The sequence below is a fragment of the Mercenaria mercenaria genome, chromosome 13 (assembly GCF_021730395.1).
Source record: "Mercenaria mercenaria strain notata chromosome 13, MADL_Memer_1, whole genome shotgun sequence".
Lineage (NCBI taxonomy): Eukaryota > Metazoa > Mollusca > Bivalvia > Venerida > Veneridae > Mercenaria > Mercenaria mercenaria.
Genome location: NC_069373.1, coordinates 23708074 through 23735060, shown reverse-complemented (window position 1 = coordinate 23735060; position 26987 = coordinate 23708074). Strand labels below are relative to the sequence as shown.

General features: G+C 35.8%; 1 protein-coding gene across 3 annotated transcripts in view; it reads left to right on the top strand.

The window, feature by feature from the left end:
- The first annotated feature begins 2931 nt into the window (after positions 1-2931).
- The window catches only part of LOC123529510 (uncharacterized), a 43686-nt gene continuing 19630 nt past the window's right edge, over positions 2932-26987 (top strand). The window contains exons 1-2 of one of the 3 annotated variants that reach the window (XM_045309875.2): positions 2932-3163; positions 10422-10595. In XM_045309875.2, the coding sequence (XP_045165810.2) occupies positions 2960-3163; positions 10422-10595 (378 nt within the window). In that variant the 5' untranslated portion in view covers positions 2932-2959. Of the gene's footprint in view, positions 3164-3921; positions 4678-8910; positions 9782-10421; positions 10596-26987 lie in introns of those variants that run through there. The other 2 variants (XM_045309876.2, XM_053521336.1) reach the window with 2 other exon arrangements.

The following is a 26987-nucleotide window of genomic DNA, read 5'->3' as shown; positions in this document are numbered from 1 at the left end:
TTGTCCAATTTATTATACAATGGGCCAAGGATAGCCAGAGTGAAAGGAAATTTATGGTTTGATTTCACCATAAATAAGCGTTGACAGGCCCAAAGGATAGCCACAGTGGGAAAGGGCACCCTTTACTTTTTTCGATTTGTCCATTATCATTATACCACACCAAGGATACCCACAGTAAGACAAATTTACTTTGTTCTATTTGTCCAATATATTATTAAACACAGTCAAGGATAGCCACATTGAAAGGGCACTTTACTTTGTTCGATTTGTCCAATATATCATTATACAACAGACCAAGGATACCAACAGTAAAGCAACATTTTTCTTTGTTCTATTTGTCCAATATATTATTATACAACAGGCCAAGGATAGTCACAGTGAAATAACACTTTACTTTGTTCGATTTCGCCATATTAAAAGGCGTATGGCAGGCCCTGGATAGCCACAGTGAAAGGCACTTACTTTTTTCGATTTGTCCAATATTTAGTATATTACAAAACCACGGATAGCCACAGTGAAATGACGCTTTTACTTTGTTCGATTTGTCCAATATATCATTATAAAACAGACACGGGTACCAACAGTGAAATAACCTTTTCTTTTTCTATTTGTCCAATTTTATTATACAACGGCAAGGATAAACCAAGTGAAAGGAATTTAAGGTGTTTGATTTCACCAAAATATAAGCGTATGACAGGCAATGGATAGCCACGTGAAAGGGGCACTTTCTTTGTTCGTTTGTCCATTTTACATTAACAAAAACCAAGATACCAACAGTAAAGTAACCTTTTTCCTTTTTTTCTATTGTCCCCAATATATTATTATACAACAGGTCAAAGGGTACCACATTGAAAGGGCACTTTTACTTTTTTCGATTTGTCCAATATATCCCTTACCCAAAAAACCAAGGATACCAAGTAAGTAACACTTTACCTTGTTCTATTTTTCCAATATTTATTTAACAACGGCCGGGATAGCCACAGTGAAAGGCACTTTACTTTGTTCGATTTGCCAATATTTAAAATATTTAAGCCACGGCTAGCCACAGTGAAAGACGCTTACTTTGTCGATTTGTCCAAATACGTAACAACCCGGTCGCCACAGGAAAGGCACACTTACTTTGTTTCTATTTGTCCTATATTATTATATAACGGGCCAAGGGATAGCCACAGTGAAATAACACTTTACTTTGTTTTTTTTCACCAATAAGTTAGCGTATGACAAAGGGCCCTGGATAGCCACATTTAAAGGGCACTTTACTTTGTACATTAGTCCAATATTTAAGTATATTACAGACCACGGGTAGCCACAGTGAAAAACACTTTACTTGTTCGATTGTCCAATATATCATTACAACAGACCACGGTTACCAAGTGAAATAAACTTTACTTGTTCTATTTGTCCAATATATTATTCATACAAACGGGGCCCAAAGGGTAGCCACAGTGAAATAACACTTTACTTTGTTTTTATTTTACCAATAAATAAGCGTTTTTACAGGCCATGGATAGCCACAGTGAAAGGGCACTTTACTTTGTACGATTTGTCCAATATTTTAAATATAAAACAGACCACGGATAGCCACAGTGAAATAACACTTTACTTTGTTCGATTGTCCAATATATCATTTAACAACAGACCACGGTTACCAAACAGTGAAATAACACTTTACTTTGTTCTATTTGGTCCAATATATTATTATACAACGGGCCAAGGATAGCCACAGTGAAATAACAACTTTACTTTGTTTGATTTCAACCCAAAATATAGCGTATGACAGGGCCCGGATATCCACAGTGAAAGGGCACTTTAACTTTGTTCGATTGTTTCCCTATTTAAGTATATTACAGACCAGGGATAGCCACAGTGAAATGACGCTTTAAAATTGTTCCCATTTGTCCAATATATCATTATACAACAGACCACGGATAGCCACAGTGAATAGGCACTATACTTTGTTCTATTTGTCCAATATATTATTATACAACGGGTCAAGGATAGCCACAAAGAAATAACACTTTACTTTGTTTGATTTCACCAATATATAAGCGTATGACAGGTCATGGATAGCCACAGTGAAAGGGCACTTTACATTGTTCGATTTGTCCAATATTCAAGTATATTACAGACCAGGGATAGCCACAGTGAAATGACAATTTACATTGTTCGAAAGGGCACTTTATAAAAGACACAGGAAACTGTTTATCACGTTCTTTTCAATAATCAATTATATATAAATATATAACAAGCCAAGGATAGCCACAGTGGAATCATATATCTCTATGCCTTAATTATGTCGTCACTTTTGATGTATTTACTGTCCAAGAATAGACACAGTGAAATGTCCTATGACTGTAAGATAAGATAAATAAGATAAATTTTATTTGATTCAGCAAAACAACAAACAATACAACATAAGCACTCTAGGTGCTTTTTAACCGACTATAAACCAAGGATAGCCCACAGTGAAATCATATATCTACTATCAACTAACTGTGCCCAGTTGTGTCCAGAAACTACAGGCCATGAATACCCGTAGAAAAATGACATATGACTTCATTTTATATCATTAATAGAAATGCATATCACAATATTAAATTATTTTCAAGCCATATATGGAATATGAATTATTGGATACATCAAATCGAAATATTTACAGCCACAGATAGACAGTAAAACACCAAAATGGCTTTGTTTGATATTTTACATGCCAGGATATCTAAACAGTAAAATGCCACATGAATTTGTTTTATATCATCAGTATCAAAGTGTTACAGAATGTAAGGACAGATAGACAGAGAACATTAATTTCCCTCCCCCATAGCCTATCGTTGCAGGGGATTAATTTAGTGGAACACAACCGAACCCGTTCACCGATAGCCAGAATTGTATACTGTACAGCGATAGCCAAAAGGCGTGTCCATATGTCTAGATAGGTTCAACATTTTAAATTACAAATATGAATGAAGAGGACATAAACATATTTTTTAAAGATTTAAATCTTAAATTGAATATTTACAGTTTCGATTATCTAGCATCGATTCCAATGCCTTTTATTGATTTGGCAAAAGTAAACCGAGTAAGTGACAAAGAAGCATTTCGGATCTTGCATCTTCCAACTGGTTATGGAAAGCCTTTGAAGGAGTTTCTTAAACCAATTCAGGTATGGTGGAATTCTCTTGTGTTGCAGCAATTAGAAAAATCTACCAGCTTATTTGAACCAACTTTGTACAAAAGTTTTCTAAACATAATTATGGTAAATTTCTGTAAAAAGTTTCACAGGATAAAAACAATATTGTGTGGTGACACACTGACCATTTATCGTAAAATTCCACACTTTTTACTTTTTCGTCATGTGATGTAAATATTGTCGGAGTCCTTAAAATCGTGGACTACCTTGTTTTAATTGTAGACAAGCTTACTGGGCCACCGCTTACTGTCGCTGAGTGGCTGCTTTTTAATTTCTGACTTGCAGCCACCGCATTACAGTTTGACCGTCACAATATAAAACAAACTGTATACGTCAGATTAGTTCAACTACTTGTTTTGCAGCCATTTTTGTTTGCTTACTGGTCATGCGAGATTTGCATTCACGCACCGGAAATGAAGTTGGCATTTATCCCTGTTTCTCGTATTCTCAGGGTTTCTCATATTCTCGTTTTTTGCCTTCAAGTTGTCAAATAATTGAATGTTTGTTATTTTCTAGACAGGAATGGTACAAAACTGACACACTGAAAATTTCAAGTGATTTGAATGCATGTTGACGAAACTAGTATCAGCATTTTACTCAGTTTTCAAAAAAATCCTTGTTTTTTTCTGGTGGTGTTAGCAAATTTGCCATAAATTATTGATTGTGTAATTAATTGAAGTATTTCTTGAAGTATTTACTACAGAATATATCTTTTTATAACACAATGGTAATTTTAATGTTTTAAATTCTAATCCTTTTAGGATTTTGATCTAGTCTTGAAATTTGGAACATTAAAAAATGACTCAATGGTGGGCGCCAAGATTACTCTGTGATCTCTTGTTATACACTAAAATGGTTGTTTGAAGTCCAAATTTCCTTCGTCTGCTTTGTTTACATTTTATCAATGGCGGTCACGTTGCACAAGTTGTGATGAATAACGGCTCATAAAGAAGGGTTTTTCATGTACCTATAACCCTTAGCAATTTTTAAGCTGCTTTTTCAAATTTTCTGAATAATCCTCAACATATCAGAAGTAAATATAGGCTATTACAGTCTCTATTAGTTCCCAAAGTGTGCTTTAGTAAAACCAAAAGAAAAACCCATTGTAAACACTGGAATCGATCAGATTCACTGCACTGACGTAAGAGTAACTAAAAGAGGGGAATCTTTCCTATGTCCTCACTAGAAACTATTTCGTTGGAGATTTGAAATGTTAATGTTTTAATTTTTTGTTATTGTAGTGAAACATTTTAATAAAGCAAAAACATTGAAAATCATGAAAACCACATTAATGACTATATTTGACCTTTAAGTCATGTGATTCAAGTCCCAGGATGCTGTGATGTCATAACCGGGAAATAAAGGTTTGCAGACGACTGACAGTTTATTTGACATGACTGTTACGGACTAATCCCAGTAGATAACTAAATCGAATAAAATTAATTTGAATAATGTATGTGGTGGAGGATAAATGTATTTACTATCAGGTATGTAAACATTTTCATATGACATCTGTTATCTAATGAGTTTGCGCTGAATTTAAATTAGCTCCGCGAATCATGGTACGCCCAGGATATGTGACATCATGGTTTTTCAGGTCCATTTGGTTACAGAATTGTGAACATGTTCTTTACCAATTATCGACAATGGTATATTAGAACTACAGTAAATGTGGTCATTTGTTATAATATGTTTTGTTTTAAATTGTTAAGCACTACCAAACAGTTACAAAAAGTTGACCATAGTGACATTTTAGTTAAAGAGTGAAATGAATGTGTTCATAGTTTTTGTGACAAAAACATTGAGATTGTGACTGATGATGATAAAGTCTCATGAGAATTATAATGTTTGTTTATATTAATTAAAGTAACAAAATTAATGTGTTATTGTTTTCCAGTTAGGATTTTGACTGATGATGAAGCTGTGCCTGTTATGGATTGATAGATATTTTAGATGGATATTTTTTAGAATGTATAATAATCTCATTATGATGTTCTTATAAAACATATTGTCTATTATTAAAACCGACATACATTTTGTTTTTAGCTTGACTATTCGAAGAATAAGTAGAGCTATCCTATCGTCGGTGTCGGTGTAGGCATCACACCTTGGTTAACTTTTTCGTACCAGTCCACTTTTTGACAAAGTCTTTTGAGATAATGCTTTGAAACTTTCAACATTTGTTTAAACCATCACCATGTCCAGTTGTAGGCAAGAGTACATAACTCTATCAAGGATTGTTTTTCGTACCAGTTCACATTTTGTGTAAAGTGTTTGACATATGGCTTTGAAACTTTTATCACTTGTTTATTATAACAGTCTCTATCTGTAGGCAAGAGTACATAACTCTGTCAACTATTTTGACTGAATTATGGCCCTTTTTGGACTTGGAAATTGGTTTAGTTTTCATACAGGTCAACGTTTTGTCAAAACTATTTGACTATGGCCCTTTTTGGACTTGGAAATCAGTGAAGTTTTTCTAACCAATCTATATTACGCCTAACCTGTTTGTCATATGGCTTTGACACTTTGAACACTTGCTTACCAACATAGTCACACATTGCATTATAGGGCAAACCTTATCCAAATTCACAACTGCAGGTACATTGTTAGCTCACCTGTCACATAGTGACAAGGTGAGCTTTTGTGATCACCCTTCGTCCGTCGTGTGTCCATGCGTCCGTTTCGTGCGTCCGTCAACAATTTCTTGTCTGCACGATAGTGGTTTCATTTATGATTTTATTTTAACCAAACTTGCACACAACTTGTATCACCATAAGATCACGGTTCCTTTCTTGAACTGGCCAATTCCCCTTATGGGTTCCAGAGTTATGGCCCCTGAAAGGGCCAAAATTAGCTATTTTGACCTTGTCTGCACAATAGCAGCTTCATTTATGATTTTATTTTAACCAAACTTGCACACAACTTGTATCACCATAAGATCTCGGTTCCTTTCTTGAACTGGCGAGATTCCATTATGGGTTCCAGAGTGATGGCCCCTGAAAGGGCCAGAATTAGCTATTTTGACCTTGTCTGCACAATAGCAGCTTCATTTATGATTTGAATTTAATCAAACTTGCACAAAACTTGTGTCGCCATAAGATCTCGGGTCCTTTCTTGAACCGGCCAGATCCCATAATGGGTTCCAGAGTTATGGCCCCTGAAAGGGCCAAAATTAGCTATTTTGACCTTGTCTGCACAATAGCAGCTTCATTTATGATTTGATTTTAACCAAACTTGCACACAAGTTGTATCACCACAAGATCTTGCTACCTTTCTACAACTGGCCAGATTCCATCATGGGTTCCAGAGTTATGGCCCCTTGAAGGTCTAAAATTGGCTATTTTGGCTTTTGCAGCCATATAGAGACTTCATTTATGGTTTTATTTGATACAAAGTTCCAAAATACCTTCAGCAACAAGAAATCTTGGATTCCATGACAAATCAGATCCAATCATAGGTTCCAGAGTTCTTTTATATCTGAGTACCTCCCCTGATTGTAATCAAAATGGATTTATATCAGTAAGTACTAACAGGACTTATTTGAAATTTCATTATTGTTATTAGTTGGACTGAGACAATCAGGGTAGATAACTGTGGACTGATTTTATGTCAAATTACCTCCCTTTATTTCAAATTAAAATTGTTATATCTCCATAACTAATGAAGATACTGATCTGAAATTTCATTTATGTCAACAGATTTATTTGGCAGATCCTTCTTTTGTCCACTTACAATATTTATTTTTTTTAATTACTTCCCTTTTACGTTTCTATCAATAGCTTATTTTTAGTAACTTTTTTTAGCTCACCTGTCACAAAGTGACAAGGTGAGCTTTTGTGATCGCGCTGTGTCCGTCGTCCGTGCGTGCGTCCGTAAACTTTTCCTTGTGACATCTGTAGAGGTCACATTTTTCATGGGATCTTTATGAAAATGGGTCAGAATGTTCATCTTGGTAAATTCTAGGTCAAGTTCGAAACTGGGTCACGTGCCATCAAAAAGTAGGTCAGTAGGTCTAAAAAAAGAAAAACATTGTGACCACTCTAGAGGCCATAATTTTCAATGGATCTTCATGAAAATTGGTCAGAACGTTCACCTTGATGATATCTAGGTCATTTTCGAAACTGGGTCACGTGCCTTCAATAACTAGGTCAGTAGGTCAAATAATAGAAAAACCTTGTGACCTCTCTAAAGGCCATATTTTTCATGGGATCTGTATGAAAGTTGGTCTCAATGTACATCTTGATGATATCTAGGTCAAGTTCGAAACTGGGTCACGTGCCGTCAAAAACTAGGTCAGTAGGCCTAAAAATAGAAAAACCTTGTGACCTCTCTAGAGGCCATATATTTCATGAGATCTTCATGAAAATTGGTCAGAACGTTCACCTTGATGATATCTAGGTCAGGTTCAAAAGTGGGTCACATGCCTTCAAAATCTAGGCCAGTAGGTCAAATAATAGAAAAACCTTGTGACCTCTCTAGAGGCCATATTTTTCATGGGATCTGTATGAAAGTTGGTCTGAATGTTCATCTTGATGTTATCTAGGTCAAGTTCGAAAGTGGATCACGTGCCCTCAAAAACTAGGTCAGTAGGTCAAATAATAGAAAAACCTTGTGACCTCTCTAAAGGCCATATTTTTCATGGGATCTGTATGAAAATTGGTCTGAATGTTCATCTTGATGATATCTAGGTCATGTTTGAAACAGGGTCATGTGCGGACAAAAACTAGGTCAGTAGGTCTAAAAATAGAAAAACCTTGTGACCTCTCTAGAGGCCATACTTGTGAATGGATCTCCATAAAAATTGGTCAGAATGTTCACCTTGATGATATCTAAGTCAAGTTTGAAACTGGGTCACATGCCTTAAAAAACTAGGTCAGTAGGTCAAATAATAAAAAAACCTTGTGACCTCTCTAGAGGCCATACTTTTCATGGGATCTTTATGAAAGTTGGTCTGAATGTTCATCTTGATGATATCTAGTTCAGGTTTGAAACTAGGTCAACTGCGGTCAAAAACTAGGTCAGTAGGTCTAAAATTACTAAAATCTTTTGACCTCTCTAGAGGCCATATTTTTCAATGGATCTTCATGAAAATTGATCTGAATGTTCACCTTGATGATATCTAGGTCAGTTTCGAAACTGGGTCACGTGCGGTCAAAAACTAGGCCAGTAGGTATAAAAATAGAAAAACCTTGTGACCTCTCTAGAGGCCATATTTTTCATGAGATCTTCATGAAAATTAGTGAGAATGTTCACCTTGATGATATCTAGATAAAGTTCAAAACAGGGTCACGTACCTTCGAAAACTAGGTCAATAGGTCAAATAATAGAAAAACATTCAAGTTCAAAACTGGGTCACATGAGCTCAAAAACTAGGTCACTATGTCAAATAATAGAAAAAACGACATCATACTCAAAACTGGGTCATGTGGGAAGAGGTGAGTGATTCAGGACCATCATGATCCTCTTGTTTTAATCAAACTTGCACACAACTTGTATTGGCATAATATCTCGGTTCCTTTTGATAACTGGCCAGATCCATTCATGGGTTCCAGAGTTATGGCCCCTTAAAGGGCCAAAATTGGCTATTTTGGCTTGTGAACACGATAGCGGCCACATTTTGCAATAGATTTTAACCAAACTTGCACAGAATTTTGTATTGGCATACTATCTTGGTTCCTTTCGAAAACTGGCCAGATCCCATCGTGGGTTCCAGAGTTATGGCCCCTTGAAGGGCCAAAATTTGCTATTTTGGCTTTTGCAGCCATATAAAGACTTCATTTATGGTTTGATTTAATATAGACTTGCAGAATATCTTAAACAACAATAGATCTTGGATTCCATGATGAATCAGTCAGATCCAATCATAGGTTACGGAGTTACAGCCCCTGATTGGCCCCTGAAAGAGCCAATTTTAAAATTGTTAATTTTTACCTTGTGAACACGATAGAAGTGTCATTTTACATTTGATTCACACAACTTAAGTCACAATAAGATCTCGGTTCCTGTCAAAAACCGGATAGATACCATCATGAAAGAGGCAAAATTTTCTAACAGGTGAGCGATATAGGGTCATCTTGTTCAGCGTTGGAGTTAAATTTCTGTCCAATTAAGTCTTTTACTTGAGGCTCCCTAGAAAAAAATGTTATCAACAGTTTTATTTTGTGTTTCATAATTGCGGGTGGCGTCCACAGACTTTGTTCGGAGCGTATCTTCTTCATGCATGGAGGGATTTTGATGTACATGTAACTCAGCACTATTATGAGATGGAGTGTCATGCAGAAGAACCATGGCCCTAGGTCTAAGGTCAAGGTCACACTTAGTGACTTAGAGGTCAAAGGTCGAATTCAAGAATGACTTTGTCCAGAGCATTTCTTCTTCATGCATGGAGGGATTTTGATGTAACTCAGCACAATTGTTCACCATCATGAGACGGAGTGTCATGCAGACGTACCAGGTCGCTAGGTCTAAAGTCAAGGTCACACTTAGAGGTCAAATGTCGATACTTTGTCCAGAAAATTTCATCTTAATGCATGGAAGGATTTTGATGTAACTTGGCACAAATGTTCACCACCATGAGACGGAGTGTATGTAAGAACCAGCTCCCTAGTTTTAGAAATACTTCCCTTTGTTGTTACTATAAATAGGTTGTATTGAACTTTTATTACTGGCCGTAGGGAAAAATTGAAACCACTTTTCTGTGATACAACATGCATGTTACATCCAATTTTTAGGTGTATTTTGACCTATCGTTACCTGGTTAGGATTTTTGTGTGGACTTAGAATATTTCTTTTAAGACTAACTTCCCTTTGTTGTTACCAGAACTAACTTATATTGTAACTTAGGGAAAAACCAAGACCACTTATCTCAACGTAGATGCTACTTTCAAATTTTAGGTGCATTTTAAGGGAGGAGTTTTTTTTGTGGACTTAGAAAAACAAAATATAGATATCTTGTGGACTTACTTCCCTTTGTTGCTACTATAAATAGCTTATTCTTGAAACCTTTTAACCTGGTTGTTAGAATTGGATATGTCATTGTTTTGGCTTACTGTCTACCAAACTTATACAGAATATGTTTTACTGTAATATCTACATGACGGGCATATATTGTGACATTCTGGCACTCTTGTTTAAACATTACTATTATGGGTCCACTAGCTTAATGTAACAAATACTGTCATGAAAAGACAACTGTTTTGAATAGCTTTTGCATCAAAATTGCTTTCAGGGAAAAGAGGGAGTAAAGAGAAAACTGAAAAGTAGTTGTAGTCAAAGAATGGCAGTCAAGTTGAGGAAAGCTGAAACACGGCAGCCTAAAGTAACAGATACTATAGATACACCAGCTGTCGAAGACAAGCCAACACAGATGGAGAATGATGAGGAGGAGCAAGTGGCAGATTATGTAATTATTACTTTGTATCCATATTCTAGCAGACAGAAAGACAGATTAGCATGTTGTTGTAAACTTAACAGTTTCTTGAAATATGCACAAAGTCTGTGACACAGATGTATGTTTAAGTATATAATACATATGTATATGATAATAATTACATAAAGCGCTCATTTTAAAGCGATCATGCGCCAGTCTATTCCATGTCAGTTTTATCTTCAAAGTTTAAGCACACTTCATTTAAGGAGAAAATGTTCAAAATTTAGGGGCTTGACTCAAGTAATAGAGGCTCAGCAATTTTCATACTTAGTGTATGATAATCATTCATGACACCAGATAGGCAAATTGGAAAGATACTTTGCCAAACTATGAAAGTATATTAAATAAATTAAAAATCACATGTCTTAACTGCAGTAACTAAGTATGGAATAGCATTAGTGCCAGGTAAGTGTTATTTATTAAATTGAAATTTTGGTAGTTGTCTAAAGGACATCGGACAATATTCTAGGGAGTTAACAGATAATTTGATATAATGGCTTCAAATACTCATAGATAAGTTATATTCCTATCAAACTGACACAAAAAAATAATTTTATTTTATATTTGTTTTGTTGAAATTCTATCATTTTGAGACTAAGCCTTTAGGGTCATATTTTCTGTAAAATGTGCAATGTATATTTTCAGTGAAATAAGCATATGCATTCATAGTATGTCTGTTATAAAATGTTTTAAAACAATAACAATAAATAAACTTTTACAATGCAGATTATCAGTTTTATTACCGTAACATTTTTAAAAATAACTGAAAAGCAAAACATAGAAGTGGAACAAAACTTTTGGTTACACTGCTGTATCCGAGTGCCCATGATAACTGATGCATTGACAATAGCCTATTGTTTGTTTTCCATACATCTATTGTTATACCTTATTGACACAATTTCATGCAGTACACATGTACAATACTGACCGGATATTGTGCATTTTAATTGACTTGGCAGGGCAGGGTTTGGCGACGGTCCACTGCATTATTGTGCAGGATATGTAGTATATTCGGCAGGCTGATTTCTTATTCACTGGCCATCTACCTTACACTGTAACCACTGTAGCTCTACCTATTTTGCTCGTTTTTTGAGATAACCATTATTTGCATAAGCCAGAGATAAACTCTTCCCCGCCAGGTCGAATAAAATGTGAGAGTTATATACTATATACATGCACTTTTATAATGGCTAGCAAAACAGATAAATGTGCTTTTTGTTACTCAAATACAAAAAAGAATAAAACAACATATAATAGTAGGTGAACACTGAGTGGCCCAGTGTATCAATGGCACAGAACCTATTTAGCTAGTATCGACATTAATATGGATGTAACTTCAGTATTATGCAACTCTTGCATTTGCAAGTTATACAGAAAAAGAAAAGGTTATATAATTCTGCCAGTTGCATCGGATTGGGACAAGCGTTTACAATGACAACAAAATAATAGGGAAAAAAATGACTTCCTCTATTCTGGTGGCGTGCACGTCATGGGGAAGGCATACGATAAGTTGATAGGAGTATTTTAAGGTAAAAAATCTTAATGATATATCAGCTTACTGCAACTGACAACCAGAAGAATATCTTATAATATCATGCACGCATCATTTTTAGCTCTATTATTCGGAGATTAGGGGGGCTGTTCTACATGTACTCGCCGTGGCATCTGCATTTGCATCAGCGTGAGCTTTCTTTGTTAAATTTTTTCGGCAACCTTTGTTTTCTGTCATATCTTTGTTCCTATTGCTTATATCTTACTGTAACTTCACATAAACATTGTACAGCATACAAACAAAATATGTGCAGGGTCTGGGCCCATTATACATAAGGTCAAGGTCACCAAGGCGTTATACTTAGGTTATCTTTAAGGTTAAAGTTTTTCGGCAACCTTTGTTTTTGGGGGCAATGCCCCCAGATTTAACAAACCGTCTTTCAATTTTCTTGTCGAGCTTATGACCAACCTGACAACACAGAAAACAAGTTCCAAAGTATTTACCAAACATAACTTTCATATTGCATTTTGCAATTATATTTTTGATCCAGATGTGATTAGATAGATCTACACATTTTATATTAACAACAATATGTGAAGAAAACTAAACTGCATTATAAATATAAATTATAATAGATCTTCTTAAGCGTAAGAATAATAAAGACTCTTGATTTGATCACGTGATCGCTTCTGAAACGGACACTTGTTTTGATCATGTGACCTATTCTGAAGTCCAATAACTAGTTTCAATACGCTAAAAAAATGTGTTCATGATTCTGCGTGAAAATAGCAACTACTAAGGAATTGCAACGCCACTGATAAGCCGATAGATTATTGACTTTTTCATGCTGTGCCTCGGCACTGTTGTGGATGTGTATTACCTTATGTAGAAACTTGATCAATTTGCGGCGATCAGTACCGTTTATCAGAAGGGGAATCGATAAATATGCGGCAACATCCTATAGATCTGTTAAAATATCTTTTCTGTGCAGGTGTTTTTTCTAAAATATTATTTCAGAAAATACGTGCTGAAATGAAATACTTTTCGCATGTCTAAGAAAATATTTTCAAGAGATATGTCATTTATAATAATTAATACTATATAAAAGATAATAATAATAAAAATAAAATAAAAAACAGTGGTTTACTTGAAACAGAATAGGTAGAAAAAATTCATTTCTTATTTGTCAGTTTGAATTTATGACTTATTTGGTTCGGGGAATCAATTTGACAGTTTGATTTATTGTAATTATTATCTAATCTAATAATCGTCAGTAGATTTTTTTCTCTCATTGTTCGAATTCGTAAAGTCAACTATCGACAGATTACAGTTGTACTTCTGTTTTACACCAACTATTAAGAACATTTTAAAGCTTAAAGGCATATTTATGTACTTGGTCGGACCGTCCTTATTCGTGATTGTACATTATGTATAATTATATATTTTGATCTCGAAATCAGCTGTAAATCGTTAATCAAAATGTCTTGTCCACAGAAGTTGCATAAAAATGAACTGAATTTCAAACAGTTACTAAAATTTAATATGCAATAGCATGATGCATATCCGTATCGGCAGACTCTTTGCGAAATATGCTTTATCGGCGGTTTCTTGCGTGGGCATCGGCGATTCTTTGCTATAAATAGGTTGGCAGTTAAAAAAAAGTCAGATAAACACACCAAATTAATTAAGCTATAATATTTCCAGATAGTCATTACCCTAGAGCCTCTCTGTGCATAATGTAGAAGGCCTGCCTGTGCAAAAAAGGAAAACAAAAAACAAAAGAAAAAACAAAAAACTGGTATGCTGAGAGACCACCGGTGCCATGACAAAACCGAAAGTAAGTGGTTTTGAAAAATTCCATTTACGTTTCAGCCTATCTATCTTTATTATTTGGAAGAATATTGGTAAATGAATACAAATAGTTAGCTTGATATGTATGATATCAAAGCAAAAAATGGTTAAAGACTGTGGAAAAAAACGGGCTAGTGTTCCATGTCAGTACACCATCAACAAATTTCATCGAGTTGCGAGCAAAACCGCTGATTAACTATACAACACTTTAAAACATAGAAGAGACAATCTTATGTTCCGTGCTCTATTTATTTTTGAGCAGCATGCCTATGATCGTGGATGGCAACTCGATTTTTCGCCTCCCATACCAACCTGGGTACTGTTTATAGCAAAACATAGCCGGTGCCGACGCAAAGAAACCGCCGATATAGCAGATTTCGCAAAGAGTGGATACGTACTGTGAATTGGAGAGAGCATCCTGAATATACATGTCATCTAGGGAAGGTTTGAATCCATGGAGATGTTGTCAAAAGTTATGGCATCAGAATCTTGCGGGCATGCAGTAATTTCAATAGCACCTACCACGACACGGCAAATCAGGGGAGATTTTTTTTCACTTTTTCCAGAAATCCGACCTCACTATAGGGCCAATAGAAACGCACTTATTCTGGAAAGTACAGCATTTCCCAAACTGAACATGTACCCGATTCTTTAGTCTAAAGATCAGAACATTATGTACATGACGTGTTTAACATATAATATTCGAGAAATCCTTGAAAAAGGACCAAAGAAAAAATTCATTCCCAGATTTTTATATTAAAAAATAATATAAGATTCTTTCACTGGTTGTAGGTGCGGATGCTATAAACAGTTACGCGAGAGCCGGATATTCCCATCTGCACCTATAACCAGTGACAGAATCTTTTTCTTGCATAACGATATCAAGATATAATAATAAAAATAAAATCAGTCGACCGGCTTTCTTTTTAGAACTATTTCTTATAGCAGCGTATTTAAACAAAGCGCGGGAAAGCAACGTCCGTAAACAGGAAAGACGCCATGACGTTTCAAAGACAAATAACAATATTTAGTTCCGGTTTTGTTTGATCAGTTGCAGAGTAACATTATGGATTTTTGATAAAATAACGTGTTTTGAATCGAGAAATATACTATCAGGAATAAAGAGGAACTGTCGAGGTACTGGATTTTTATTCCGTTTTTCGAAATAAAATATAAATAACTACATAAATCTTCTACATATATGTAGTTCGTAATATGTCATTTAAAGCACGAGAGTCATCTTACACCCCGGGGTGTAAGATGGATTTTTCCAGCACCGGTAAAAATACCGGAAATCCCCGTCTGGTATGCAAGAATATAAGATTCTTTCACTGGTTATAGGTGCAGATGAGAATTTCCGGCCTCGAGGGTAACTGTTTAGGCGGTAACGAGGTTCCTACCGAGTTACCGTCTAAACAGTTACCCGAGAGCCGGACATTCCCATCTGCACCGATAACCAGTGACAGAATCTTTTCCTTGCATACCGATATCAAGATATAATAATACAAATAAAATCAGTCGAACGGCTTTATTTTTAGAACTATATCTTATAGCAGTGTATTTAAACAAAGCGCGGGAAATCAACGTCCGTAAACAGGAAAGACGTCATGGCGTTTCAAAGACAAATAACAATGTTTAGTTCCGGTTTTGTTTTATCAGCTCCAGCGTAACGTTATGAATTTTTGATAAAATAACGTGTTTTGAATCGAGAAATATACTATCAGGAACAAAGAGGAACTGTCAAGGTATTGGATTTTTATTCTGTTTTTCGAAATAGAATAGAAATAACTACATAAATCTTCTACATATATGTAGTTCGTATTACGTCATTTAAAGCACGAGAGTCATATTACACCTCAGGGGTGTAAGATGGACTTTTCCAGCACCGGTAAAAATACCGGAAATCCCCGTCTGGTATGCAAGAAAAAGGGCATATACGCTGATCAAACTGGTATTTATCTGCAGAAAAAATATCGTTTAACGTAAAAAGTGCGCTAAATACTGTTATAACTGCACGTACATATACGTGTTTCATCATTTTTCAGACCGAGTAATTTTTGCTATGGGAGGTAATCCGCCATTCCGCGATGATAACTTGCCGCAGGTGCCCGTTATATTTTGGCCTCATTTTCTTGGTAATTATCCCTGCATATGTACTTTTATGTTACCAGTTTAATGTATTTCATCTATCTGAGGGTGCAAATGGTTTCTGAGGGTGATATTCGAAGCCAGAACCACCAGAAATTTTGTTCTTTTTTCACGGGCGTTTCGTATCCCCATTTTCCTGAACCTAACTGTATACGCCAGTTCGGTAGGTTCATTGATATGACAAATCACGGTTTTCATAGTGTTTAATGTATTTTTTATATTATGATATTGATAGTTTGAAATACAGGTGTATATTAAATAACCTAAAATTGAAACAGACAATGTTATTTTGATCAACAAACAACAAACAAATGAATATTAATATCATCATATATCATCTATGTTTTTAAGGAAACCATTACTGAACTTTAGCAATAGTTGGAATGGAAAAAAGGTAGATCTGTAAAAATATTTTTACATGTGAATGTGTGTTAACTAATGATGACTCCTTATTAAAATGATGCTTATTTGTAACAAAAAAAAAACATTCCTGACTTTTTTAATTGATAACTATTGTACACAACAGAAAACAGCCTAGATTTTTTCAATGTCAGTTCAAGGAAATCCTGTTCCTTTGAACTTTTACATATTGGACTATTTTGACTTTCTTTCCAAACTTTCATAAAGTGTAACAAAGTTTGCCTGTTTCTGTTAAGAACACATGATATTAGGACATAGAGTGCAAACAGAAGTATTGAAAAAATTTAAATACATTCTATAGTTTTATCTTTTTCATTTTATCAAACCTGGCAACGAAAGTTTTTTGTTTGTCCATGAACAACTGCTATTGAACAAGGTTAGATTTTTTATCTTTACCTTTTGAACAAAATATAGAAGTGTATTGAACACAAAGTTAATATTAATATCTGTATGAAAGTTGGTCTGAATGTTCATCTTGATAATATCTAGATAAAGTTCGAAAGTGGGTCACGTCCCTTCAAAAACTAGGTCAGTAGGTCAATTAATAGAAAAACCTTGTGACCTCTCTAAAGACCATATTTTTCATGGGATCTGTATGAAAATTGGTCTGAATGTTCATCTTTATGATATCTAGGTCAAGTTTGAAACAGGGTCATGTGCGATCAAAAACTAGGTCAGTAGGTCTAAAAATAGAAAAACCTTGTGACCTCTCTAGAGGCCATACTTGTGAATGGATCTCCATAAAAATTGGTCAGAATGTTCACCTTGATGATATCTAGGTCAAGTTTGAAACTGGGTCACGTGCCTTAAAAAACTAGGTCAGTAGGTCAGATAATAAAAAAACCTTGTGACCTCTCTAGAGGCCATACTTTTCATGGGATCTGTATGAAAGTTGGTCTGAATGTTCATCTTGATGATATCTAGGTCAAGTTTGAAACTGGGTCAACTGCGGTCAAAAACTAGGTCAGTAGGTCTAAAATTATTAAAATCTTTTGACCTCTCTAAGAGGCCATATTTTTCAATGGATCTTAATGAAAATTGATCTGAATGTTCACCTTCATGATATCTAGGTCATTTTCGAAACTGGGTCACGTGTGATCAAAAACTAGGCCAGTAGGTTTAAAAATAGAAAAACCTTGTGACCTCTCTAGAGACCACATTTTTCAATGGATCTGTATGAAAATTGGTCAGAATTTTTATCTTGATAATATCTAGGTCATTTTCAAAACTGGGTCACATGAGCTCAAAAACTAGGTCACTGTGTCAAATAATAGAAAAAACGACGTCATACTCAAAACTGGGTCATGTGGGAAGAGGTGAGCGATTCAGGACCATCATTGTCTTCTTGTTCTGTCATATCTTTGTTACTATTGTTTATATCTTACTGTAAGTTCACATAAACATTATCCAGTATACAAACAAAGTATTTGCAGGGGCTGGGTCCATTATACCCAAGGTCAAGGTCACAAAATGTTTATACTTGGAATTATTTTCATGTTTATTTTTTTCGAAAGCTTTGTTAATAGACATATCTTTGGTACTTTAAAAGAAAAAGACTTGAAATTAAAAAATTTTCTTTTTGATCATCATCTGCATGTGTGGTTACAATCCCCATAACTCTAATTTTATTTTTGACAGAATTATGCCCCTTCACACTTTTTGACCTAAGTATCATTTTTTTGGCAATCTTCACTTTCTGGATATAACTTTAGCATAATATAAAATAAAGATTTGAAACTTAAAATGTATCTTTATCATCATCATCTGCATGTGTGGTAACAATCCCTATTACTCTGATTTGTATTTTTAACCAAATTATGCCCCTTTCATACTTACATTTTTTTACAAACTTCGTTTTCTGGACGAAACTTTGGTACTATATAAGATAATGACTTGAAACTCAAAATATGTCTTTACCATCATCATCTGCATGTGTGGTAACAATCCCATTAACTCTAATTTGTGTCCTTGACAGAATTATGCCCTTTGTTGTATCTTCCTTTTAAAGTAGAGGTCTCTTATTGAGACATATATTCATTTTACTGTCAAATCGCCAAATAGTGGAGCGCGCTGTCTTATGGACAGCTCTTGTTAGCTCATCTGATTTTTTGGGAAAAAAAATGATGAGTTATTGTCATCACTTGATCGACGTTGGGGTCGTTGTCGGCATTGGCGTTTTATGTTTAGGTCAGCTTTTCTCCTAAACTATCAAAGCTATTGCTTTAAAACTTGCAACACTTGTTCATCATCAATAGCTGACTCAGTACAGCAAGAAACATTACTCCATCTGCTTTTTGCAAGAATTATGGCCCCTTTTGGACTTAACGAAATATCAGATTTCTTGGTTAAGTTTAATGTTTAGGTCAACTTTTCTCCTAAACCATTAAAGCTATTGCTTTTAAACTTGCAACACTCGTTCACTATCAGAAGCTGACTCTATACAGCAAGAAACATAACTCCATCCTGCTTTTTGCAAGAATTATGGCCCCTTTTGGACTTAGAAAATATCAGATTTCTTGGTTAAGTTTTGTGTTTAGGTCAATTTTTCTCCTAAACTATCAAAGCTATTGCTTTAAAACTTGCAACACCTGTTCACCATCAATAGTTGACTCTGTACAGCAAGAAACATAACTCCATCCTACTTTTTGCAAGAATTATGGCCCCTTTTGGACTTAGAAATTATCAGATTTCTTGGTTAAGTTTTATGTTTAGGTCAACCTTTCTCCTTAACTGTTAAAGCTATTGCTTTGAAACTTGCAACACTTGTTCACTATCAAAAGCTGACTTTGTACAGCAAGAAACATAACTCCATCCTGCTTTTTGCAAGAGTTATGGCCCATTTTGGACTTAGAAAATATCAGATTTCTTGGTTAAGCTTTGTGTTTAGGTAAACTTTTCTCCTTTACGGTCAAAGCTATTGCTTTAAAACTTGAAGCAGTTATTCGCCATTAAAAGCTGACTCTGCACAGCAAGTACCATAACTCTACATTGCTGTTTGCACGAATTATGGCCCCTTTTGGACTTAGAAAATCATATCAAATGTCAGGAAATAAAAGTAGATATTATCCTGTTCTCAAAATTCAGGAGAATTTCTCTGTCTTCAGGAAATCCCAGGAATTCCTGGGGTCAGGAAATCTCAGGACTATTTCCTGTCATCAGGAAACCCCAGGACACTAAAAATGGACCCTTTTTGTCGAGCCCGCTTGCGGAAGCGAAGACATAGTTGTCCAAATGGCTGTTCGGATACAAGAATGACAACTTTGTCCGTAGCATTTCTTCTTCATACATGGAGGGATTTTGATGTAACTTGGCATAAATGTTCACCACCATGAGACGGAGTGTCCTACGCAAGAATCAGGTCCGTAGGTCTAAGGTCAAGGTCACACTTAGAGGTCAAAGGTCAGATACAAGAATGACTTTGTCCGGAGCATTTCTTTTTCATGCATAGAGGGATTTTGATGTAACTTGGCACAGTTGTTCACCATCATGAGTCGGAGTGTCGTGCGCAAGAACCTAGAATTACTTCCTTTTGTTGTTACTATAAATAGCTTATATTGTAACTTTTTAGCTCACCTGTCACAAAGTGACAAGGTGAGCTTTTGCGATCGCGCGGCGTCCGTCGTCCGTGCGTGCGTCCATAAACTTTTGCTTGTGACCACTTTAGAGGTCACATTTTTCATGGTATCTTTTTGAAAGTTGGTCAGAATGTTCACCTTGATGATATCTAGGTCAGGTTCGAAACTGGGTCACGTGCCTTCAAAAACTAGGTCAGTAGGTCTAAAAATAGAAAAACCTTGTGACCTCTCTAGAGGCCATATATTTCACAAGATCTTCATGCAAATTGGTCAGAATGTTCACCTTGATGATATCTAGGCCAAGTTCGAAACTGGGTCACGTGCCTTCAAAAACTAGGTCAGTAGTTCTAAAAATAGAAAAACCTTGTGATCTCTCTAGAGGCCATATATTTCACAAGATCTTCGTGAAAATTGGTCAGAACGTTCACCTTGATGATATCTAGGTCAAGTTCGAAACTGGGTCACATGGCATCAAAAACTAGGCCAGTAGGTCAAATAATAGAAAAACCTTGTGACCTCTCTAAAGGCCATATTTTTCATGGGATCTGTATGAAAGCTGGTCTGAATGTTCATCTTGATGATATCTAGGTCAAGTTCGAAACTGGATCACGTGTGGTCAAAAACTAGGTCAGTAGGTCTAAAAATAGAAAAACCTTGTGACCTCTCTAGAGGCCATATATTTCAAGAGATCTTCATGAAAATTGGTCAGAATGTTCACCTTGATGATATCTAGGTCAAATTGGAAAGTGGGTCATGTGCCTTCAAAAACTAGGTCAGTAGGTCAAATAATAGAAAAACATTGTGACCTCTGTAGAGGCCATATTTTTAATGGGATCTGCATGAAAATTGGTCAGAATGTTCATCTTGATGATATCTAGTTCAGGTTCGAAACTGGGTCAACTGCGGTCTAAAACTAGGTCAGTAGGTCAAAAAATAGAAAATCCTTGTGACCTCTCTAGAGGCCATATTTTTCAATGGATCTTCATCAAAAATTGGTCAGAATGTTCATCTTGATGATATCTAGATCAAGTTCGAAACTGGGTCACGTGCGTTCCAAAACTAGGTCATTAGGTCATATAATGGAAAAACCTTGTGACCTCTCTAGAGGCCATATTTTTCATGGGATCTGTATGAAAGTTGGTCTGAATGTTTATCTTGATGATATATAGGTCAAGTTTGAAACTGGGTCAACTGCGATCAAAAACTAGGTCAGTAGGTCTTGAAATAGAAAAACCTTTTGACCTCTCTAGAGGCCATACCCTTGAATGGATCTTCATGAAAATTGGTCAGAATGTTCACCTTGATGATATCTAGGTCAAACGTGCCTTAAAAACTAGGTCAGTAGGTCAAATAATAAAAAAACCTAGTGACCTCTCTAGAGGCCATACTTTTCATGGGATCTGTATGAAAATTGGTCTGAATGTTCATCTTGATGTTATCTAGGTCAAGTTTGAAATTGGGTCAACTGCGGTCAAAAGCTAGGTCAGTAGGTCTAAAAATAGAAAAATCTTTTGACCTCTCTAGAGGCCATATTTTTCAATGGATCTTCATGAAAATTGATCTGAATGTTCACCTTGATGATATCTAGGTCAGTTTCGAAACTGGGTCACGTGCGGTCAAAAACTAGGCCAGTAGATATAAAAATAGAAAAACCTTGTGACCTCTCTAGAGGCCATATTTTTCATGAGTTCTTCATGAAAATTAGTGAGAATGTTCACCTTGATGATATCTAGATAAAATTCAAAACTGGGTCACGTACCTTCGAAAAGTAGGTCAATAGGTAAAATAATAGAAAAACCTTGTGACCTCTCTAGAGACCATATTTTTCAATGGATCTTTATGAAAATTGGTCAGAATTTTTATCTTGATAATATCTAAGTCAAGTTCAAAACTGGGTCACATGAGCTCAAAAACTAGGTCACTATGTCAGATAATAGAAAAAACGACGTCATACTCAAAACTGGGTCATGTGGGAAGAGGTGAGCGATTGAAGACCGTCATGGTCCTCCTGTTTATTACAGGTGGTAGGGAAAAATCAGGACCACTTTTATGTAGTACAACATGCATGTTACATCCAATTTTGAGGTGTATTTTGACCTATTTCTACTGGTAAGGGTTTTTGTGTGGACTTATAATTTTTATGCCCCCGAAGGGAGGCATATAGTTTTTGAACCGTCTGTCGGTCTGTCAGTCTGTCCGCAATTTTCGTTTCCGGTCCATATCTTTGTCATCGATGGATGGATTTTCAAATAACTTGGCATTAATGTGTACCACAGTAAGACGACATGTTGCGCGCAAGACCTAGGTCCGTAGCACAAAGGTCAAGGTCACATTTAGACGTTAAAGGTCATTTTTTGTGATAGTGCATTCGTGTCCGGTCCATATCTTTGTCATCCATGGATGGATTTTCAAATAACTTGGCACGAGTGTGTACCACAGTAAGACGATATGTTGTGCGCAAGACCCACGTCCGTAGCTCAAAGGTCAAGGTCACACTTAGACGTTAAATGTCATTTTTTGTGATAGTGCATTCGTGTCCGGTCCATATCTTTGTCATCCATGGATGGATTTTCAAATAACTTGGCACGAGTGTGTACCACAGTAAGACGATATGTCGTGCGCAAGACCCACGTCCGTAGCTCAAAGGTCAAGGTCACACTTAGACGTTAAAGGTCATTTTTCATGATAGTGCATTCGTGTCCGGTCCATATCTTTGTCATCCATGGATGGATTTTCAAATAACTTGGCTTGAACGTGTACCTAAGTAAGACAACGTGTCACGCGCAAGACCCAGGTCCGTAGCTCAAAGGTCAAGGTCACACTTAGACGTTAAAGGTCATATTTCATGATAGTGCATTGGTGGGCGTGTCCGGTCCATATCTTTGTCATTCGTGCATGGATTTTAAAATTATTGGGCATGAATGTGTACCACAGTAAGATGACGTGTCGCGCGCAAGACCCAGGTCCGTAGGTCAAAGGTCCTAAACTCTAACATCGGCCATAACTGTTCATTCAAAGTGCCATCGGGGGCATGTGTCATCCTATGGAGACAGCTCTTGTTTTTGTTTTTTTGTTGTTGTTTTTTTTGAAGATTTACTTCCCTTTGTTGTTACTACACATAACTTATATTGTAACTTTTTGCAATCTTTTTTTATTTGGAATAAATGTTTGCCTCAATGTGACAGTGTCGTGAGCAACTCCCAGTCCTTTTGACAGCTTACGGGCTCGACATGTTGCCCGTGGGCATCTAGTTTATCTTTGACCTCTTAAATGTGACATTGACGTTAAAGAGAAAAGAAAAAGAAGAGGACGGACATTACCTACATGTGTGTGTGTGTGTGAAGTTTGTGAGAGGTAGGTGTAATAGTATTCAAGTAATTGCAGGACCAAATTTATGAGGACACACATACAAACAGACCAGACAGACAGACCACATGATGACTCCTATATGCTCCCCTCCTTCAAACTTTGTTTGCGGGTTATAATTATGAAGAAATAGTACAGGAGCATGGGAAGAACCGATGTTTCATAAATAAGTCAGTTGCTAACAGACATACAGCCTTTTTTTTTACAAAAGTCGCAAACATTTGTACAGTACTGCAAGCAAACATGCATACAGTCAGGACAACACCGAATCCTCTTTCATTGACGGTTATAAACAAATTGGAGATTTTAGAAATGATTTTATTTAATTGTACCAAACTAGTATTGTTTCTTTATCTGTGAAATAGTGAGATTTTTATGTAGATCATTCTTCAAGCCAAAAGATATGTACTTTTGATGCCGACAGTGTGCAATTTCTGGACAAAATCAGTGATCAATCAAGTTTTTTGCTACAATTTTACCTGTAATCGGACTAACATATTATATAAAGAAACAAATCATGTTCAGCTTCCAATAAAATATAAATATACACACCAACAAAGCACATTAATCACTTTAACATAGTTTTGTTCCAACTTTTAGTGGTCAGCTTATTGTTTTGATCTGTCGCAACAGGATGAGGGGGAGTACAGTCATTTACAGTGGGTGTAAATTGTACTAACACATTTCACTTTTAAATGCTCTGACTGATTTTAAAGGAAATACTTTTCTATTAGAGGCTTTCTGAGTTGAATTTTTGCATATATTGAGTTCCTCCTTCAGGACGGACAGGGGCACAAGGGAGGCATATGTTTTTAACAAAAAAACATTCTAGTGTTATCTTTATTATTATCTTGCCCATGCAGCAAGGGACAGAGATATAAGGATCTAATGTAAACCAGTGATATAGATTTGAAATAGAGGGTCTTTTTTACCAAATTTTCATGAATGTTTACTTCCCTGTAATTTGAGGATGGGAATTTCCAGTCTAAAGGGGGAAATTTTCCATCCAAAAGTGGGAAACACGATGTTGTTTGGCTCAAGGATGAAGCCAAATTGCAGTAAATTTTAGCTATAGTTATAATCTAAAGAAAAAAAACAAGAGGGTCATGATGACCCTGGATCGCTCACCTGAGTAATATGAGCTACATAAAGTGTAAGAGATCAGGTAAGAAAGTCAAATATAAGTAAGCACTGAAATCCTTTTCCAGTTGTGTGAACTAATTCAAATGTCAAACTGATGGTAAAATATTAAGAAAGTAGGTCAGTAGGTCACATTCATGGTCAGTTTTTAAGTATTTTTTCCTGTATAACTCATATAACGAGTGACTCCCGGGGCAGGGCCTCTTTTCACCCTAGGGGCATAGTTTGAACAATACTAGGCAATGCTACATACCAAATATCAAAGGCCTATGCCTTGAACTTGCAGGCAAGAAGAGTTTTTAGCTCCACTATTCGGAGAATAGGGGGGCTATACTACTCGCCCCGGCGTCGGCGTTGGCGTCGGTGTCGGTGTCGGCTTGACCCTTCTTGGTTAAAGTTTTTCGGCAACCTTTGTTTTTCTGTCATATCTTTGTTACTATTGCTTATATCTTACTGTAACTTCACATAAACATTGTCCAGTATACAAACAATGTATGTGTAGGGTCTGAGCCCATTATACCCAAGGGCAAGGTCACCAAGCTGTTATACTAAGGTTATTTTTAAGGTTAAAGTTTTTCAGCAACCTTTGTTTTTCTGTCATATCTTTGTTACTGTTGCTTATATCTTACTGTAACTTCACATAAACATTGTCTAGTATGCAAAAAAAATATATGTAGGGGTTGAGCCCATTATACCCAAGGTCAAGGTCACCAAGGTGTTGTACTCAGGTTATTTTTAAGGTTAAAGTTTTTCGGCAACCTTTGTTTTTCTGTCATATCTTTGTTACTATTGCTTTTATCTTACTTTAACTTCACATAAACATTGTCCAGTATGCGAACAAAGTATGTACAGGGACTGGGCCCATTTTATCCAAGGTCACCAAGGTCTTATACTTCGGTTATTTTTGAGGTTAAAGTTTTGCGGCAACCTTTGTTTTTCTGTCATAACTTTGTTACTTTTGCTTATACCTTACTGTAAGTTCTCATAAACATTGTCCAGCATACAAACATAGTATATGCAGGGACTGGGCCCATTATACCTAAGGTCAAGGTCACCAAGGAGTTATACTTGGAATTATGTTCATGTTAATTTTTTTTCGAAAGCTTTATTAATAGACATATCTCTGGTACTTTAAAAGATAATGACTTAAAATTAAATATATTTGTTTATAATCATCATCTGTATGTGTGGTTACATACCCCATAACTGTAATTGTATTTTTGACAGAATTATGCCCCTTTTGTACTTACATTTTTTTTTTGCAATCATTGCTTTCTGGATATTACTTTAATGCAATATAAGATAACGACTTGAAACTTAAAATGTATCTTTATCTCCATCATCTGCATGTGTGGTAACAATCCCCATAACTCTGATTTGTATTTTTGACCAAATTATGCCCCTTTTACACTTAATTTTTTTTAACAAACTTCATTTTCTGGACATAACTTTGGTACTGTATAAGATAATGACTTGAAACTCAAAATATATCTTTACAATCATCATCTGCATTTGTTGTAACAATCCTAATAACTCTAATTTGTGTATTTGATGGAATTATGCCCGTTGGTGTATCTTCCCTTTATAGTAGAGGTCTCTTGTTCAGACATATATTCATTTTACTGTCAAATCCCCTAATAGTGGAGCGCGCTGTTTTACGGACAGCTATCTAGAAGAGCTATTCTACTCGCCCCGGCGTGAGCGTCACACATATGTTAAAGTTTGCGTACCACCCTAAATATTTTCAAAGTCCATTGAGATATTGCTTTTATATTTTGCATACTTGTTTACCATCATGATCCCAGTCTGTAAAAAAGGAGAAGGCAACTCTATCAAGCATTTTGACTGAATTATGGCCCCTTTTTGACTTAGAATAAATGTTAAATTTTGTGTACCACCCCAAATATTTTCAAAGTCCATTGAGATATTGCTTTCATATTTTTCTCACTTGTTTACCATCATGACCCCAGTCTGTAAAAAGGAGGAGGCAACTCTGTGAAGCATTTTGACTGAATTATGGCCCCTTTTCGACTTAGAATAAATGTTAAAGTTTGTGTACCACCCCAAATATTTTCAAAGTCCATTGAGATATTGCTTTTATATTTTGCATACTTGTTTACCATCATGACCCCAGTCTGTAAAAAGGAGGAGGCAGCTCTATCAAGCATTTTGACTGAATTACGGCACCTTTTCGACTTAGAATAAATGTTAAAGTTTGTGTACCACCCGAAATATTTTCAAAGTCCATTGAGATATTGCTTTCATATTTTGCATACTTGTGTAAAAAGGAGGAGGCAACTCTATCAAGCATTTTGACTGAATTATGGCCCCTTTTCGACTTAGAATAAATGTTAAAGTTTGTGTACCACCCCA